This window comes from Cebidichthys violaceus, unplaced genomic scaffold (assembly GCF_023349555.1).
Source record: "Cebidichthys violaceus isolate CVI_PGR_0920_01 unplaced genomic scaffold, fCebVio1.0.p SCAF_78, whole genome shotgun sequence".
Taxonomy (NCBI): Eukaryota; Metazoa; Chordata; class Actinopteri; order Perciformes; family Stichaeidae; genus Cebidichthys; species Cebidichthys violaceus.
Window position 1 is genome coordinate 1 of NW_027176962.1, and position 17,801 is coordinate 17,801.

The following is a 17,801-nucleotide window of genomic DNA, read 5'->3' on the forward strand; positions in this document are numbered from 1 at the left end:
TGGATACAGTGTGTGTTTGTAAATAGAAGTTGTGCACTTCTTTTCATATTTGTACATGTGTGCGCTGGTGATGCCTGAAGGAGGTCCACTGTCAGGCCATGAATGAGTTTAGAGGGTAGAGGGGTGAATAATGTAGCGACGGGACTGTTGACTAGCTTAAACTAGCTTGGGGCTGCAGGGTGAGGAAGAGAGGGGGAGGATGAAGGGGCTTGTGTGGTGTATATTGTGGCCGTAGGGTTTCTGCAGCAAAGGGGGGTGGACGTTACACGTTCATAAAAAAAAAAAAAAAAAAGACAAAGAGAGGAGGATGAGCAAGCAGGACTCCTTATTATCAAGCAATCACCTTGTTAGAAACGGAAGCAACTCCATCCACATCCCCCACATCCTCGTTTAGCTGCTGCTTTTACCCAAAAGCACCTTACAGTAAGATTCATGCAAAAGAGGAATCAGAAACCCCTTGATGCCAATGACTACGCTGCTATTCCTCTTCCCTGGAGTTGTGCTCCCCCTCCGGTCACCAACTTTAGTATCTTAGCTGGGGAGCTACTGTAAATGGAAATGAGGGCGAAAATGGATGGAAGAAGTGTGAAGCAGCACCTTCAAAATCCATGACGGCTTTAAACAGCTGACATGGAGAAGCAGCAGGATATTGATGTAGCAGCGGAGACTCCACCGATGGCTAAATGTCAGGTACGGCGATAAATTTGCAGCTTTATCGATGCTTAGTTACACAAAGGTTCCCACAGTGTGTGAGGAATAGATCCATGCAGGGCTTGTTAATGCCTTTTGTTCCTGTTTGCACTACGAAGTTGTTGAGTCCCGCTGTTTTACTCAGACACCAAAAATAGCAAGAGATGATGTTAGGACAGGCCAGTGACATTTAAAACAATATGTTTGGATTTGGTTTGCCAAAATGTATTTGGTATACTGCTAAAAAAAATAACAAATACTTTCTGTTTATAACCGATTATAGATTTTGGGAAATGTGTAAACTATTTAGCTTTTGTTCCAGGGGAATATTTCGGAATAATACCACTCTCATACACATAACACACCTACCAGCACCTCTAAAGCTCATTAATTAACATGTTGTTTAATGAGCCAACTAACGCGTAGTTACAAAATAAATGTCTACTGTTAAAAAAATACATGAAACAAGCCTCCTGGAAATGGAGACAGTATAATATTCTTATTGCACTGACAGATTTACTTGTTTCAAGAAAATAAGACTTCTGAATTATTTCATAAGAGATTTTTGCAGCGCACAACTCTTTTTCTCCTTTTGAAAGTCTGCTTACCTCGATCTTTACGTGGCCTGGGGGAGGGGGGGGGGGGAATATAAACATGTCAAGCTGAAACGTGTATATATATCATCCTCTGTTGGACAGCTTGATGGAAAAAAGGTAGCTGGATATTAATTAAGCTGCGAAGCGTGACACATCCCTGTGATAATTGTCAGGCGCAGAGGGATCGCTGAGGTAGCTAGTTCCTATGGGACGTTTTTAAAACACATGTGATGTATTGTTGCAGAGACCAGATGAAAGTAGCTACGGGCCTGAAGGAAAGAAGCTCTTTTGTCTCTGATTAATGTCCACACATAAAGCCCCCTCCCTTGCTTCATTTGGCTCGTGGCACCCATGGACCATTTGGGTCAAGTTGCTGAGGCTTCAAGTCAAGAACACTTCAGCTGAGTCCAGTGTGCTTGTTCATTGGCCCATAGAGCATGTGTACTATTTTTTATTATTATGAAGATAAATACTGTAGATATCTACAAGCACACTATATCAATGAGTGAAGTATGTGCGTCCACACTTCAGTACACATCATGCCGCCTTATGAGTGTGCATCTGTATGTGTGTGAAGTTTGCGTTGCATCGTATGCGATGTTATATGTGCCTGGAGTTACCCTCGCCCGCTGACTCGTAGAGTTTGCCTCAAGGGCGATGAGAGAGAACGGAAAGAAGAGTGCAAGAGAGCTTTGAATAGCGAGACAGAAAGAGAGAGGCAAACAGTCCGAGGGGAGGAGGGGGGGGGGGGGGGGGGGGGGTTGAGACAGACAGTTAGACAGACAGCAAATGAAAGGAAGTCAGAGGAACGGATGACAGCAGTCTGTCCAGCTGTACTGAGCATGTTCATTCACCATGAAAATGAGAAGTGTGTGTGTGTGTGTGTGTGTGTGGGGGGGGGGGGGGGGGGGGTGAGCAGCATAACACAAGCCTGTCAAATCAGCTGTGTTAGCTCTCACTCTCCGCCAGGCTGGCAACTCACTCAACAGCTCATTAATTTCTAATTGATGCAGACGCGGAGACGGCCATAGGAGGGCAGTGGTGGATGATCAGGGCTGGAACCGTAGAGCGAGCAGCACATGCTTCGGGTCAGCTGTGGTTACTGCTTGTTTTGTGCTTTCCCAGTGTGGATTCTTTCTCTCCTTTGTTTATTCAGAGGGGAGCCGTTGCAAGTTTTTTTTTTTTTTTCTTTTTCGAGAACTTGCCGTTGGTAAGCACAAAACTTAAATCAACTTAAAGCACCGACGGCACACGAGTTTAATTTGACAGCAGAAGACATCGACTCGTCAGAATCCTGCGCACTCAGAGTGTGTGATATTACTCCAAAGATGTTTACGCTGCTCAAACTGAATCTATTATTCCGTTAAGATATGAGGAATATGTAATCTAATAATAGATATTTATAAAGTGTGTTGCATTGTGGTTTTGTATTGTCAAAAGACTTGTAAGATACAACTGAGTACTGTAGGTAGACAGAATGCAATATTGTTCCGAAAGAAAGAATACATGCGTGTTTCTCTTGTGTGGACATTCTGAGTCATGCTAATTTTGCGATTGCAGAGATTTGGGAAAACATAAACTTCATGAATTTTACATAAATCATTTGGTCTGACCTAAAGTGATACAGCAGTAGAAGCTTTGCTTCCAAGAAAAATCCACAGGGCACTTTGAATGGCTTTCGTGTACAGAGTGAGGTCAACCGTAATCTAGAACAGATCAGTCTTGTGTGAATTATGATTTATCTTCCTTCCAGTTTCTTGGATGGATTTCTGCTGACCATGCATCTCTGGTTGATGATGGCTTGGACCAAACATGATGCAACATTTTGGTGTTTGAATTTTTTCTTGTCCTTTGGTCAGGTAGCGGTGGAATTGACGGGTCATTTTTCTTCCTTTTGCACTCAAAGGTTTTATTTCAAATCCGTTTGACAGAGCGTTGTTATTGAGATTATGGTGTAGCGCCATTATGTGAAGAATTCAACCCTGGTGGTAATACCAAAGAAGACACTGTATAATGGACTTCAGTATAATTTCAAAGATGGTCGAATGAAATAAAGCAAAATACTACACATATGCAGCAGGTGGTTTCAACTTCAATATTGAATTTGGAGGATTTTAATATACAGAATTCATGTCATTGACAAATGAAACAAAATATCTTTTTTTTTGTGTAACGAGGAGAGGACAAACAGCATCATTCGATGTTGGTAAATTGAGCTTTCTTTTAACAGAGGGCTACCTTACTACTGCAGGAATTAAGGAGATCGTTGTGTAGTTCACTCCTGAGCTTCAATGTGTAGCCCCCCCCCCCGTGGTTTCCTGCCAGCGTCCATTACCTGAGCTGTGAGTTTGACGAGGGCAGCTACTGTGAATCCAAACCATTTCAATTAGGCGGGAAGAAATGCTCATCTCCTTGACAGCCCCACTTTAAAAAAAAGGCAATTTATCAGATAATCTGAAACTGTTACTGTTTCATGAGGAAAGGTAGGGAATAATCTAGTGACTTTAGTAATAATTGACAGTGAGCTTGGCTTTCAGGCCGACCATTATTTTTTATAGATGCGATGTTTTTAAAAGGATTTTCCAGTTAGCAGCACAAAAAAAACCCTCTACCAACGCAAATGGCCATGTTTGTGTTGAGTTTTTGATTATTTTTTTTTGACAAAATACCAATGGAATGAAATGCCATATGTGTCGGGCATAGGGAATGACTCTTCCACCAGTAAACGAACGGCATAATGACTATAATTATAAACCAAAAATCCAGATCAAGATTAACTCTCAAGGCAGAGACATAACCTCTGTCCAACCTCATTACAACCTCATTAGTGGAGGTAATAAAAGCCTCCGTGTGCCTTTTTGGTGGAAGCAATGTTATTAGAATGTTCTTACCACAGCATTAATGAAAATGCTCCAATCATGGCTGACCCCAGTAGAGCAGTAGGAGGTGATGCTTTTTCGCTGCTAGAAATAAATTACGTTGTGTTTTCTCATTTTATTTCCTGTGTGATTTCCGGTTTTCGTGTCGTGTTTGTCTCCTGAGTACGACATGATGGGGAAGAATGAATATTAAGGAGACATTTTGGATCAATGGTTGACACTTCCATTGATTGCAGGGCTTACCGTCAGTACTGTGTGGTAATGAGGTTTTCATCCTTTATCAGTTCGAATTGATCTGGATTTCTGGCACCTTTTTAAACCATTGGAAATATATGAATTTTCCAGCCAATGTGTGACCTAACATAGTGGTAAACACTAATGGAAGACTGCGTGCTTTCTGGGATACTGCAGTTGAATTCAGTTGTATATTTTGAAGGCATATGCTTGTCAGAAACTGATATGACAATCAGGACGTCACGCACATATTTCATTGTATACCCGTGTGCAACCAAGAGAGCACGTGTCCCACATGGTACAGTTCACACATCTTCCACGCTGAGACGTTTGAGTTTACGAGGAGCTCTTAAATCCTGGATTAGGACGAGTACATAGACGAGAATGGAATAGTATAGTGGCGTCGCAACCAGTCGTTCAGCTCTCTGTGAAAGGGCTCAGAAGGAACAAGCTCCTCCCATTGGGCTGATTTTCTACAACTGTCTTCCCGGAGCAATAAAAGCTCTGAAATTCAGGTATCAACAGAGTACATATCAGCTATCAGGTCTCGTGAATATAAACAAACACACTTGCAAATTGAAGCTGCGTTTGACAAGCCGAAGATTTGACATAGTGTTCAAAATGTGTGATGTTTCCTGTGAAACCTCTTCTCCTATTGTTCTGAAATCCTACCTGCTGTCCTGACCCCTGTCCTGTCCTATATATCGTCCTGTCCTGTCCTGTCTTTGCTGCCTTGGCTCGTCCGAGACAGTCACACAGAGAGCTGTCAGGCATGATGTCCTCCTGAAAGACAGAGGACGCCGTCTGCTTCACCCGTCAGTCTCTGTGTGCCTCTGTCCCCCCCCCCCCCGCGCTCAACCCGGCTTTGGCTGTGTTAACCCTCTTCTCTTCTCCCCCCTCCTCTCTCTCTCTCTCTCTCTCTCTCTCTCTCTCTCTCTCTCTCTCTCTCTCTCTCTCTCTCTCTCTCTCTCTCTCTCTCGCGGCACCAGGCGCGGCTCCCCTCCTGTTCATCCACCCTAAGCATTGCTGAGGTACTCCTGCATGTGTTCTAAGGCAACGTTGCGGCCGTCATCATGGCATCGGTTTCGACTCCCTTCCTCTCCAACCGCACTTCTTACTTCCTGCCTGGAATGATTGCTCCACCCCCCCCCCCCCTAAACTCCATATCCTTCCCCCTGTGTGCGTGCTGCCCTGCCTGCTACACTCCTGCTGTCTCTTTGTGGTTTTTCTACACACTACCCACGATCCTTTTGTACGTTCTTTCTGTTTTTTTTGTGTGGATGTGTTCTTGTTCTGTTTTTCGTCTAATTTTTGCCTTGTAGTAAAAATGTTGCCTTCGCTCTGTTACACGTTCTGTATCTAACCCTCGCCTTGTTTCCACTCTCACACACCATCAAGAAAAAAAAACAAACCTCCATCACTTGGCATCTTCCTCAACTGCGTTTCAACCTCAGAATTGAAGTTGAAAGATGCTTGAATTATGTATTTGAATGAAAGTGATATTGCCTGCACAAACAACGTGTGTTTACGCACCTCAGGGGCGTGAAAGGGCCTCTCTCTCTCTCTCTCTCACACACACACACACACACGCACACACACACAGCATCTTGTAAAAGAGAAAAGGCCCGGTAAATGCGCTATAAGCCTTTGTAACTCTCTGCTTGTTACTCTGTCAGGCCCCAATGACTCTGATAAACTGATAAAGACATGGCCTCAGTGCAAGGCGTGGAAGAGTGCTGACACTTGTCCGATGTGATATCGGAATCCATTAATTCCCTGTAATTGTACAGTAATAACATATCGAGAACCGTTTGGAAGCTGACTTAAAAAACAATGTCCACCTCAAAGGTGGTGGCTTATTTCTATCTATGAAATCGATCTATTTTATCTCCTTTTTAGAAAAAAAGTCATTGCAATGCAATTTCCGTCCTGAACCGATTTCATTACTGTAATTGAATTACTTCTAGATATACTATTCTAGCTATCTAGATATACTAATATGTTCTAGAGACAATATTTGTAGCCGATTTTAGCCGACTTAATTTTAATTTAAAATTAATTTAAAGACCTGCTGTTTTTTTTCTGACAATTTCAACTGTAAAATGTGCTGCTCAGCATATATCTATCTCTTAATCACACTCTTTTGATAACCCAATTTAAGAGGGCCTTACTCGTGTCATAAAAGTATTGTAATCCAAATACTTGTAGCAGTACGATTGAAAGTTAAATACCAAACAAACAGGCCACGGTAACTGGAGTGTCATAGTGACAGAGGCCTTGGGTACGGCCAGGGGTCAAGCACTCACTTGGCTTCACTTAACTTCCACTTGCACACACACACACACACACACACACACACACTAATAGAGAAATGTGTCCACAGCAGCAGCACTCCACTGTTGTCAATCCACTGATCTGGTTCTGTTCTTCATCCATCTGTGGTGTTGTTGGTGGTTTTCCAGTTGTTTGCAACATCTTTTTATTTTTAAATTTCCTTTGATGCGATTGCAGAATATGTGTGAGGTTAGTTCTGGGGTGTGTGTGTGTGTGTATGTGTGTGTGTGTGTGTGCGTGCAATTGTGCTCAGAATTAGGAGACTGTGAGCAACTGTGTTTTAAAAGCACCACTAACTGATATGTTGTGTTGATCAGAGTGGGAGTGCTTGTCTGTGCGAGTGCGAGTGTGTGTTGTGTGTGTGTGTGTGTGTGTGTGTGTGTGTGTGGCATGAAGGTGAGTGACTATCCTGTGGCTTCCCCCAGGCCTCACGGAGAGAATTCAGGGCTCACCTGGATGAGGTCATCACGCTCAAGTCAAGGTACTCTACCTTGGACCAGGTAAACCCGCTAACCTTCTACCAAGCTCTTATCTACCGGCATGCTGGCCACTAGCATCCCACATAGCACCTCACCACACTGGTGTCACACAGCGACACAGATGTAGACAGGCAGGGGGACAGCTGAGGAAGAGCGGCACACAGAGCACCTAACATTTGAGACAATGCAGCATGTAGGACTGGAACAGGTTAGCAAACCTGCTCTTTAGTTTATTGGACTATAGTTTATTGTCTTTACTGATACTCCAAGATCAAAAACAAAGATTGATATACACACCATATGGTGGCTTATGTTAAGCCGTAGTGGGAGATATTGGAGACACAAAAGTTAAAATCCAGAAAGGTGAAGATGTCACAGTACGAAAGATCAACTCAGGGTGATGTTGATAGAGTAGACCCCATTTACACACGTGGTTATAACATGTGATCTTTGACTGGATAGCTGACATTCATACGCGAACACACATTTCTTTTTACCAAATGAGCAGTTTTAATTCGTTCACATTAGAGATTTCTCCAGAGAATGCTGTATTTTCAGTGCTCCTCTCACTGGTTTGAGGTGATGTGTACTTTCTATGCAACCGAGAAAGATTTAGCAAACATTTGAATCAAAATGTGATGTCAGCTGTGGGGTTGTTGGCCTTATTAATGTTGCCAGCGCTGTTGATCAACCACACACACACACACACACACACACACATGATGATGAAACAGACTATAGCTGAGTTTTTTTAAATTTTAAGTAAATTCGGTTGTTGTTGTTTTTTGGCTAACTGTAACTTGACAGTTGGTTATTTAGTCAAGAATATTTAAAGGACCAGTGTGTGGGGCAGTGAGGTACTGAATACCCCTCCGTCCGTATTCACGTCCGATCTCAATGTGGGCAAAAAAAAAGAGATGACAAGAAAGCTTATTAATACCAGGTCTAAATGCAAAGCCAGTGAACTGATGTAATGATCCAGATACAGATTGTATGCTAATACCAGGTGTAAATGGGGTCTTTAGATTTTGCAACAACAAACACACATTTTTCATTTCCCCATCGAACAGATTTCTGCAGGGGGAGGTGTGTAGCGCATAGGTCTTTCATAGAGGTTTTCAAGTTAGTGTGGTGATACACATGGGAGTATAGTGGGCTTAAACGTGATTAAAAGTCAAAAGAAATATGGTAAAGCAGCAATTGAGTTGGACAGTGTCGCCCCACAGAGTTGCTCTGTGTATCACCACCTTTAGTGGTCAGCAACATTCCTCCCCATTGCCTCTCTCTCTCTCTCTCTCAGGATCTTCACCAGCACTCATTCTCTCTCATTCATCACACATCTGGTCATTTGATATGATTTGTGTATCAGTGACTGGTGATGCTGTAGTGTTTTTGCAGAGTGTGTCTGTGTGTGTGTGTGTGTGTGTGTGTGTGTGTGTGTGTGTGTGTGTGTGTGTGTGTGTACCTGGTCTGAAATAGAGCGCAAGTGTGTGTGTGTGTGTGTGTGTGTGTGTGTGTGTGTGTGTGTGTGTGTGTGTGTGTGTGTGTCTGGATTAACAGATGATGGGGCAACCAATTGGGAAGCCCAAGAGAAGCCAACAGTGCTTCGCAGTCAGTGGAGAGAGCAGAGGCCTCCTCACACTTCCTCACCACTCCCCAGGGAGGAGCACTTGGCTGTGGATTGCCACAGTAGCATTTTGTCCTGCCCTCTACCACTCTGTCGCCATCTCTCCAGCATTTTGTCCCTCTGCTCCATCCCTCCCTCGCCCCGTCCCGTGGGGCGAGGCGGTTAAAGCTGGTTCAAACTAGCCTCCCTTGCCCTGTCACAGCCCTTTCTCCTCAGGGCGGACGGATAAATCTTTCCCTTTTTGCATAATTTGTCTCGACAGCTCCTTTTGTTTTGTGCTGAGCTCAGCACCTCAGTGGTTACATCCCATCATTTCCTGGTCTTCTCAGCCAGCTGGTTATTGGCGCCATCGATTTTCCCCGGAGGGGCTCGCGGTCCCCCGAGCCACCCGTCTCGCTGACCTGGCCACGCTCACTATTCTGTGTCTGTAGACACCGCCATCCGCCGCCGCCACCCGTTCCCCAGCCCATTGATCTTCCTGGCAAATCTCCATGACAACCCGTCGTCAGGCTGTTTCCGTGGCGACGACGGGGTCGGCGTGTAGAGTGATTAGTGTTTCTGGCATGGGGGCCACTGTCTTTTTTTTTTTTTTTTTTTTTCCTGTGTGTGTGCGTGTGTGTGTGTGTGTGTGTGTGTGTGTGTGTTGTGTGTGTGTGTGTGTGTCTGCATTCCCAGCACATACTGCAATATGCCATTAAGACGAGTGAAGGTGTCAAGCCCAGATCTTCAGACACACACTCACACAGATATGTCAACAATGGCTTTCAACTTTATTTCATATGTTTTTGCTCACTGAGTGAGTTTCTGACCTGTGCTCTTTGTGTTTGTGTGTGTGTGTGTGTGAGGCGTGTGTGTTAACATTTGCGTCCCTCATCCGAGCTCACTCTCTCTTCTCACCAGTAAAGGGGGGATTGCAGTGGAGGGTAGATTAGAAATGAGTGTGAGAGTGTTTGACAGTCTGCTTTTTTGCCCCCCCCCCCCCCCTTCCCCCCTCCTTATACGTCCAACAACACCCACATTCTGCTTTTTCACTCATTCTCCATGAACACTCACTTCCCAGCACACACCCTCCTGTAGCTTCTCCACTGTGTTCATCTCCATATGCAAACAGTCCCCCCCCCCACCCCCCCACCCATGGCCCTCTGATGTATGATCTTTTCTGCTTAGCTATTTTTTTGCCATACCGAGGTCTTGTTTTCCACCGGTGTCAGTTTTTAGTGTCGTCACTCCACACTGCATCAAGGTTTCTAGCTGTTTCTTAGTTAACAGTGACTGTATATTTACTGCATTAGCTGCATGAGAGATGTATGATTCACTACTGTAGAGGAACATGTGAAACTGGATCAGGAGCTTGTGATTCTTGTGGTTTGTCTGTGTGTTTAAAGAGACTAGCTAGGTAGTGAGATTCTGCTGTAATTGTTCTGCGTTAAATGTGGCTTCTTTTTTATTTTAGATGTCTTTTGCAGTTCTTTTTTAGCAAGGCACACCTTGTGCGAAAATGTCCTAGCTGTCGTTAGTTTTCATATGTGCTTTTCAATGTCTGCAAGTTTGATCTGTGTCTTGCTGTAGCTGTATTTAGCTCCCTTAATCCCCACCTTTGTCTTTTTTCTGTCTCTTTTTTTTTTTTTTTTTTTTCCATCATGCCTCTCCCTCTCTCTCCATACGAGGGCTCGGCAGTGTGGCACAAATCTCCTAGCAACCACAGCTGGTGCCATCATGGAGGTCTACATGAAAAAAATAAGCTGTAAAAAATATCTGAAATGAGAATTTTTACAAGTTAATAGAACAGATAGCAGATTTCAAAATCAATAGGATTATCATAGATGTATACTGTAGCAGTGAAGAGTCTGAAAAGGTTTAAAGTAGAAGAAGATTGAGTATTTTACAGGATGGTGTATGTGGGATTGTCATAATAAACAGTGTGTCGAGTGTTCATGGTAATAAAGACAATGCACAGAGGAATAATCTATATCAGAAATACAGAGGCCAAGACGTGTTAGTTGTGTCAATTAATCAGTGATTTCATGGGATTTGTTGACTATGAGAAAACATCACTTATTGTTTAAAAGTGGCCAGATAGTTAACCTTCTAACATTATCGCGGACCGAAATGACACTTATCGTTGGCCAAAAGACATCACAAGAGTGACGCTCAAACAGTTTTGTTTTTGTTTGTTTTTTATAAAGTTGTATAATTCAAAATGTTTCCGCTGTTCATCTTTTCAAGAACTCATAGGGGCCTCCAGTATGGCTGCCACAGGGCGGCATTATGCCACCTGAAAGGCCCACTGCGCTTTCTTCTCTTCCTTCTCTCTCTTTCTTTCTCTCTCAGTTCTCTCCTTCGCTGCTCCCTTCTCCTGCTAGGGTTGCTTGTCGTAGTGGATGCCTGTCTGTCTGTTTGTCCCTTCGTCCATCTGTCCGTCTTGTCTGTCTGTCTGTAGTGTTGTGGTTGCCAGGACAGATTCACTGATGCCTGTGATTCGATGCTTTATCTCCACTAGCTCCAGTGTAGGTTGGAGGGGCTTAAAGATGATCGCAGGAGGACCTTCAGCTCTCGAGTAACTATCCGCCCCCTTACTCCCCTCCTTGCCTTTCCCTCACCCTCCTCCGAGGAGCGCGCAAAACAAACGCCCCGCTCTGTGTCCCCCCCCCCACCCCTCCCCTCTCTCCCTCCTCGCTTGCCGAGCTATCTCTCTATCTCTCTCTCTCTCACTCTCTCTCTCTTTATGCTCTCTCTATCTGCCTGTTGCCACTGGGTCTCTTTCTCGTCCTCAATCTGTCTTGTCCTTCACTCTCGTCACTCTGTCTCACTATTTCTCTGTCCGGTCTGTTTGGAGTCTCCCTTTCCACGTCTCCCACGCACACTTTTCTGTCTCTTGTCGTTCACTTTCTCTTGTCTGTCCTCTTCTCTTCCTCCATCTGTCTGTCCGTCTCTGTTTCTGTCTTTCCGGTTAACATGCTCTGCTTTCAGTAGCTATGTCTGGTGTGCTGGATGTCTGTTAAGTAGATGCCATCAGGCGCTAGAGTGGTCTTTATTGTTTTGTTCTTTTCCTCCTGTTTTCCCTCCTTTCTGCTGTGTCTCGGCTCTGTAGTTTAGTGAAGTCTGTCAAGTCCGTGCTTCCTGTTTTTGTTTGTTTTCTTTTCTTTCCGGGCTGTGGGACCACGTCATGCTGATCCTCATCCTTCACCCTCTGTCTCTTCTGTCTATCCAGCTGTTTTTTTGTTTTTTTTTCTATCTCTCTGTCTCGCCATCCCTCCTCCTCCACCATCCCACCCACCTTGCCCCACCTCCCATCTCTCACCCTCTCACCTCGGCTGTTTGGTGCCTAGTGGTGTCACAGTATTAGCCTAGTTATGATGGCAGTGAGGGAGGGGAGGAGGGAGAAAGGGGTGGGTGGGGTAGAGAGACCTTCACCCATGGGTGTTTTGGTTCTCCATACACCACACACTGCCCACACCCAACTTCTGTGTGTTATTGAGATGCAGCAGTTGCAACAAAGAAAATTAGGACTGCCAGAACACAGAAAAAGTGATAGACACAGGACAGACAGAAGAACAGACAAGCAGGCAACTATGCCAGTCGACACATCTGAACAAAGGTAGATGGACATTTAAATCAAGACCAACAATTGGACAAAAGACACTTAAGTTTAAATATCAGCCCTGATTTTCTACTGACTGTAAAATGTTGGAATCAGACGGCATCAGAATTGATTTTGTCCAGAGTTATGTACTATTTATGTATGTTGGTGTGCAGTACTTGTAAAAAGTAATACTTTTATTCTGTGCCAGTCTCCTGATAACTTCCAACATGTGATTCTCCTTCTCTTATTTAGTCCTTCCCTATAGCTGAGCTTTCCAAAAGCATGCTCATACTGTGACACAGAATCTTCTTTAAAAGGAGTTGGATATAGTTGTCGTTCGTAAGTGCTGTGTAGCATCTTTAACATCAATGCATTGGTGCTATGCTAGTTTTCTATAACCGTTAACAAACATGCATGATCACCGGGAGGTTGGCGGCTTCTAACAGCATAGGTGAGATGAAAAGGGGACCGCTGGCATGTCCACGTCCCACTTCTACTTGGCACTCGCCACCTATTGTATAGCCTCTTTTTGCTCTTGCTTTCATTTGCCACTAATTATATGCATTACACTTTAAGTTATGCGCAAACCAAGAAACGTCTGATCAGATCTGCTGTACGTTGTTTTACAAGACGATGATCCTAGCTGTGTCCCAATTCCACTCTCCATACACATTTTAAGCAGGTTTTGAGTATGTAGTGTTGTGGGTTCACATTTTTCACAAGCCACACATCTTACGAACATTCTGACATCAAAATAGCATTTTTTTTTTTTCGAAAGACAAGTCCTGCAGAAAATGAACTTTGTTCGAGATCTTTTTCTGTCTCAGCAACACACTCTCGCGAGATCAGCCTCAGCTAAAAAAAAGTTGTAATGCTAAATATGGCTGCTAGCTGTGTAAATATCTAATGTTGGCAAAAGAAAATATGAATACATTATGGAAATATAACCCAGTCTGCTTTCATCCAATCACACAACATTTACAACACTTCCAAATGAGGTGGAGGGATGGAGGGGAGAGGTGAACTATATCCTCAAATATTCTGTTTCACTGTGAAATATGTCACAGTGCAGAAGCTAAAGACGTTCGTTTCTCTAAGTATTCTGCAGAATATAAAAAATGAAAAGTTGTGGATGGTGGTGAAACAATTCCAGAAACAACAAAAGCTTCATTCTTGACCTTGCAAATAGTCGCTTGACCACTTCAGCTCAGAGATCACTTACTAGCTTTTTCCTGAGGTCTCTGGAGGAAAGGTCTATGGTTGACATCAGGACAGCTACTACTGAGCTCGCATGTCAATATATCATCTGAGCATCCTCTGATGAAGACTGTATGAAAGTTGAAAGCTCAGGTAAAAAGCTAAGTGGTGAACCTTGAGTTGAGGGAAATCTTTGGAAAAACAATTTGCTTTCCGCTGCACCTGCTGCATCAGTTCCTGTTTGTACAAAACGATAAAGCACATTGATTTCTTGTGTATATTGAATATAGTACTGCACTTCACAGTATGTTGAATGGAATTGGGACATTATTTATGGCAGATTTTGATTTTGAAGACCAAGGTTCGTGGGAAATGTGGTCTTCATTTAATCTCACATGAGATAGAGGCTACTTATTGTCTCCGCCACGGTTTCCGTTTGTTGTACTGTTGCAACTAATTTGGCACAAACGCATTAGTTGTAAACAATAGCGGCACCACTTTTAATTTAGTTTGCTTTCCATTCACTTACCGTTAACAACAGTTAGCCGTAGTCGCAAGATGTTTCTGGGAAGCTCAGCACAGTTTTAACCCACTCTGCTCTCCTCCCCACCTTGCCATAGATTACAGGTAGTAAAGCGCTGGTGCAGCTATCTATCATGCTGCATCAGCGCTCTCCAGAGAAGCCTTACCGTCCTGCACCACATCTGAACAGCCACTATCTAAACTCGACACTACATTTTCACTACATTTGATGTTACACCGTAGCACAGTTAATACATCTGTTATGACCTTGTGATGAAATATTGTCACTCTGTATGTTGTTGCCCTTGTCCATATATTCCTCTTTAGTGCTTCAATCTAACAGCGATGTGTTATGTCAGTGCATTTATCAGTGTGAATATCACCTGTGATGTGATGATGTAGTTGTACAGTAAGTGATGATAATGCTAATGCGGGAGATGCAGCCGTCTCCCAAAGAGCAGGACAAAGTGCACAGTGTAGTGTGACACGGCTCTTGCCAATGCTTCTGACTGTTGTATAAACAGCTCCTCATCTTAAGCATGTCAAAAGAGCAGCCTGGTTTATCTCAAATTACCACCACCTCTGCTCTCTCTCTCTCTCTCTCTCTCTCTCTCTCTCTCTCTCTCTCTCTCTCTCTCTCTCTCTCTCTCTCTCTCTTTCCTTTTGTCCTACGTCTTTCTCCCAATCGCCCTCTCCATCTTTAGGTGCAGTCACGATGCAGCAGCAAAGAAAATATCCTAAGATCAAGTAAGTACTAAGTTTCCAATTCAAAAGCACCCTCTCTTTCCTGTGTGTCATATCGGTATGTGCTCTCAAACGCGCATAAATAGATATTAAATGCACATGTGATGTGACAGTGCGAGCACGGTTTGTGTGTTTACCATGTGTGGCTGCTGTCATGCACGCCCGTGTGTGTGTGTTTGTGTGTGTGTGTGTGTGTGTGTGTGTGTGTGTGTGTGTGTGTGTGTGTGTGTGTGTGTGTGTGTGTGTGTGTGTGTGTGTGCGTGTGTGTGTGTGTGTGTGTGTGTGTGTGCGTGTGTGTGTGCGTGATGTTTTGCCAGAGGTTGTTAAGCCTCATGTTAAGCATCAGAATATGCTGTGGAAGCGTAAGTGTATGTTTAAAGGAGAGAAATTGGGTCAAGGGAAATCAAAGCACAGAGCCTATTCCTCGCTGTGAGGCAGAGAGGCAGAGGGAGAGCAAGGCAGAGCGAGATAAAGAGAGAAGGGGAGAGAGAGAGAGAGAGAGAGAGAGAGAGAGAGAGAGCAGATTACATATTAGTTACACCTTGTTTTGTTCCTTTTACCTTTTGAATTATTAGAGAGGTATTATTAGACCAACATGGCTGCTATCAAGCACTTCTGTCATCCAGCTGGGTTCCACAGCAGCAAACAAACAGGACTATTTCCTGCCAATCCCCCCCCCCCCCCCCCCCCCCCCTCATGGTGTTTAAATTGTGTTATTGCACACATGCACTTAAAACATAAATTAATCCCATTATCTTGGTGACAGGGATGTGGAAACACATTAGATTACACGTGTTTATTTATTTGATTGTGTGTTTTGCATGTGTGCGTTACCATGTCTTGAATTTTGGAATTCAACCGCTATTGCTACAGCTGCAGAACCAGTGCGCTAACATCAGTTTGAAATTTTTTAATTTATTTTTTTTTGGGGGGGGGGGGGGGGTTCTGTGGCTCTCGGCCCAAAAAGAACCTTTTTAAAATACAGTTTTTGTCTCCAGAGATAGTTGAGTGGTTCAGTTCCCTGACTCTGGAGCCTCCACTGTCTTGGGATTGTGTCCCAGCAGAGTTGTCTCCTCTCTCCCGACCCCTCTATCTCCACCTCAACTTTCAAACTGTCTAAATGAAGAATTAAAACTGCTAAAAAGGGGTGAATGGACTCAAGATGTTCTGATTCAGGCTGGGCTTGGCATACATTTCAAAGCTTGGGTCTAGAGCTATATGTCTGAAACTGTCACTGTTGTCGAATGAACGCACTATGTGTACTTTATGTGTCAATGTATGTTCCTAAAGGACCTCTGCAATAGAACAACATATCTATAATCTATATATCTATTTCATTATTATATCTATATAAAGGTTTAAAAAACAATTTCACATGATCTATATTTTTAAAAAGAAATTTTCAGCCGATATGTTTTCTGATTTATTTATTTTTGAATCCAAAGTGTATCAGGCTATACGCTGTATTAACTGTTTATCACGCGAGTGAATAGGAGTTATTTTGGACAGAGCAACCAAACTCTATACTGTTACTCTTTTGCGATATGGTTTGATTTTGTGACAACCAGTTCATGATAGTGTTTGTAATGTCCCTTGTCTTCCCAGGTCACAGTGCAGTGGACATCACCAAGGTGGCCCGGAGGCACCGCATGTCCCCCTTCCCCCTCACCTCCATGGACAAGGCCTTCATTACTGTGCTGGAGATGACCGCCGTCCTGGGCACTGAGATCATCAACTACAGAGGTGAGGAGGACAGAAACCCCGCAGATCTAGCAAATCCTCTTCACGCCCCACTTAAATGTCCTCAGTGCGTTCATCCTGCCCCTTGACATCTTCAGTTCATCTTCTCATCATGTCTACTGACAGATTGCAGTAGAAACACGTGCTCGCTAAGCACACATGACAGCATCGAAAACACTCTCTGCCTGAATCAGCAGTCTGCGTCACTCACACAATGCACACACACACACACACACACACACACACACACACACACACATGTACTTGGCTACAAGGGCGCATAACATCCAAACCTTTCCTAGCGAGCCACGTGTCGTTTACACTTATTGCTCCCTTAGATAGAAAAGACTATTTTCAAGTTGTTGATAACTTTTAAGCTGCTATAATCAACATGTATTAATATTCATATAAACAGTATGCATGTGAAGGGTCACACCTAGTGACCACAGGAAAATGATCGCCTGACTCATATTTTAGGAGCATTCTAGCATCTTTCAGCTCATTGTTTTGGTTTTATGACCCGTAACGGTACTGTTTTGGTTCCCCGTCGTCAGGTTTAAAGTGAAATGGAAAATAATTCTGATATGTTTCATTTTAGTCACATGGTTAAAAATAATTCATACTGTTACATGGGTTTATTTATTTGTCATTTTACGACACAGGGTTGCACAATGTACTGTACCTTGTAGCCCCTTCACTATACTGTACACACATAAAACATGTATACAAATATTTAAATTGGAAGAGAATAATATAAAACAATTTATAAAGTTACTTTTGGATGAATTCAACTTGATATAATAACATTTTATGTGCTAAATGCATATTTGTAGTTTTGTTGAATTTGCATGTCTAAACAGACAGACACGATACAAACATACAGAGAGAAGTTAGTTTAGCACCCGTGGGTCTTGTAAGCCTTCTGGCAGAGTGGCCTCTGCGCCTGCGGAGGGTGACACAGAGCCAGGCTGACGGCCAGAGGGGAAAACACACTCTTTAATTCATCTCTGAAAATGGGGTAGAGAGGATTGGGGGCAATAACACCCTGCGGCGCACATGACGTCGAGACGAATGACGGTAGAAGGAACAACACTTTTCCCAAGTGTAAAGTGATGTTTCATGTTCTCGGGGAGGGAAGGGAATTTCATGATTTGCAGGAGCACAGCTGGGAGCAAG

At 43.6% G+C, this 17,801-nt stretch overlaps 1 protein-coding gene across 1 annotated transcript in view; it reads left to right on the forward strand.

Moving 5' to 3' along the window:
• The first annotated feature begins 630 nt into the window (after positions 1-630).
• The window catches only part of gphnb (gephyrin b), a 30,007-nt gene continuing 12,836 nt past the window's right edge, over positions 631-17,801 (forward strand). The window contains exons 1-6 of the mRNA XM_068737397.1: positions 631-690; positions 5,389-5,430; positions 7,159-7,233; positions 11,340-11,396; positions 14,846-14,888; positions 16,491-16,628. Coding sequence (XP_068593498.1) covers positions 631-690; positions 5,389-5,430; positions 7,159-7,233; positions 11,340-11,396; positions 14,846-14,888; positions 16,491-16,628 — 415 coding nt within the window. The remainder of the gene's footprint in view (positions 691-5,388; positions 5,431-7,158; positions 7,234-11,339; positions 11,397-14,845; positions 14,889-16,490; positions 16,629-17,801) is intronic.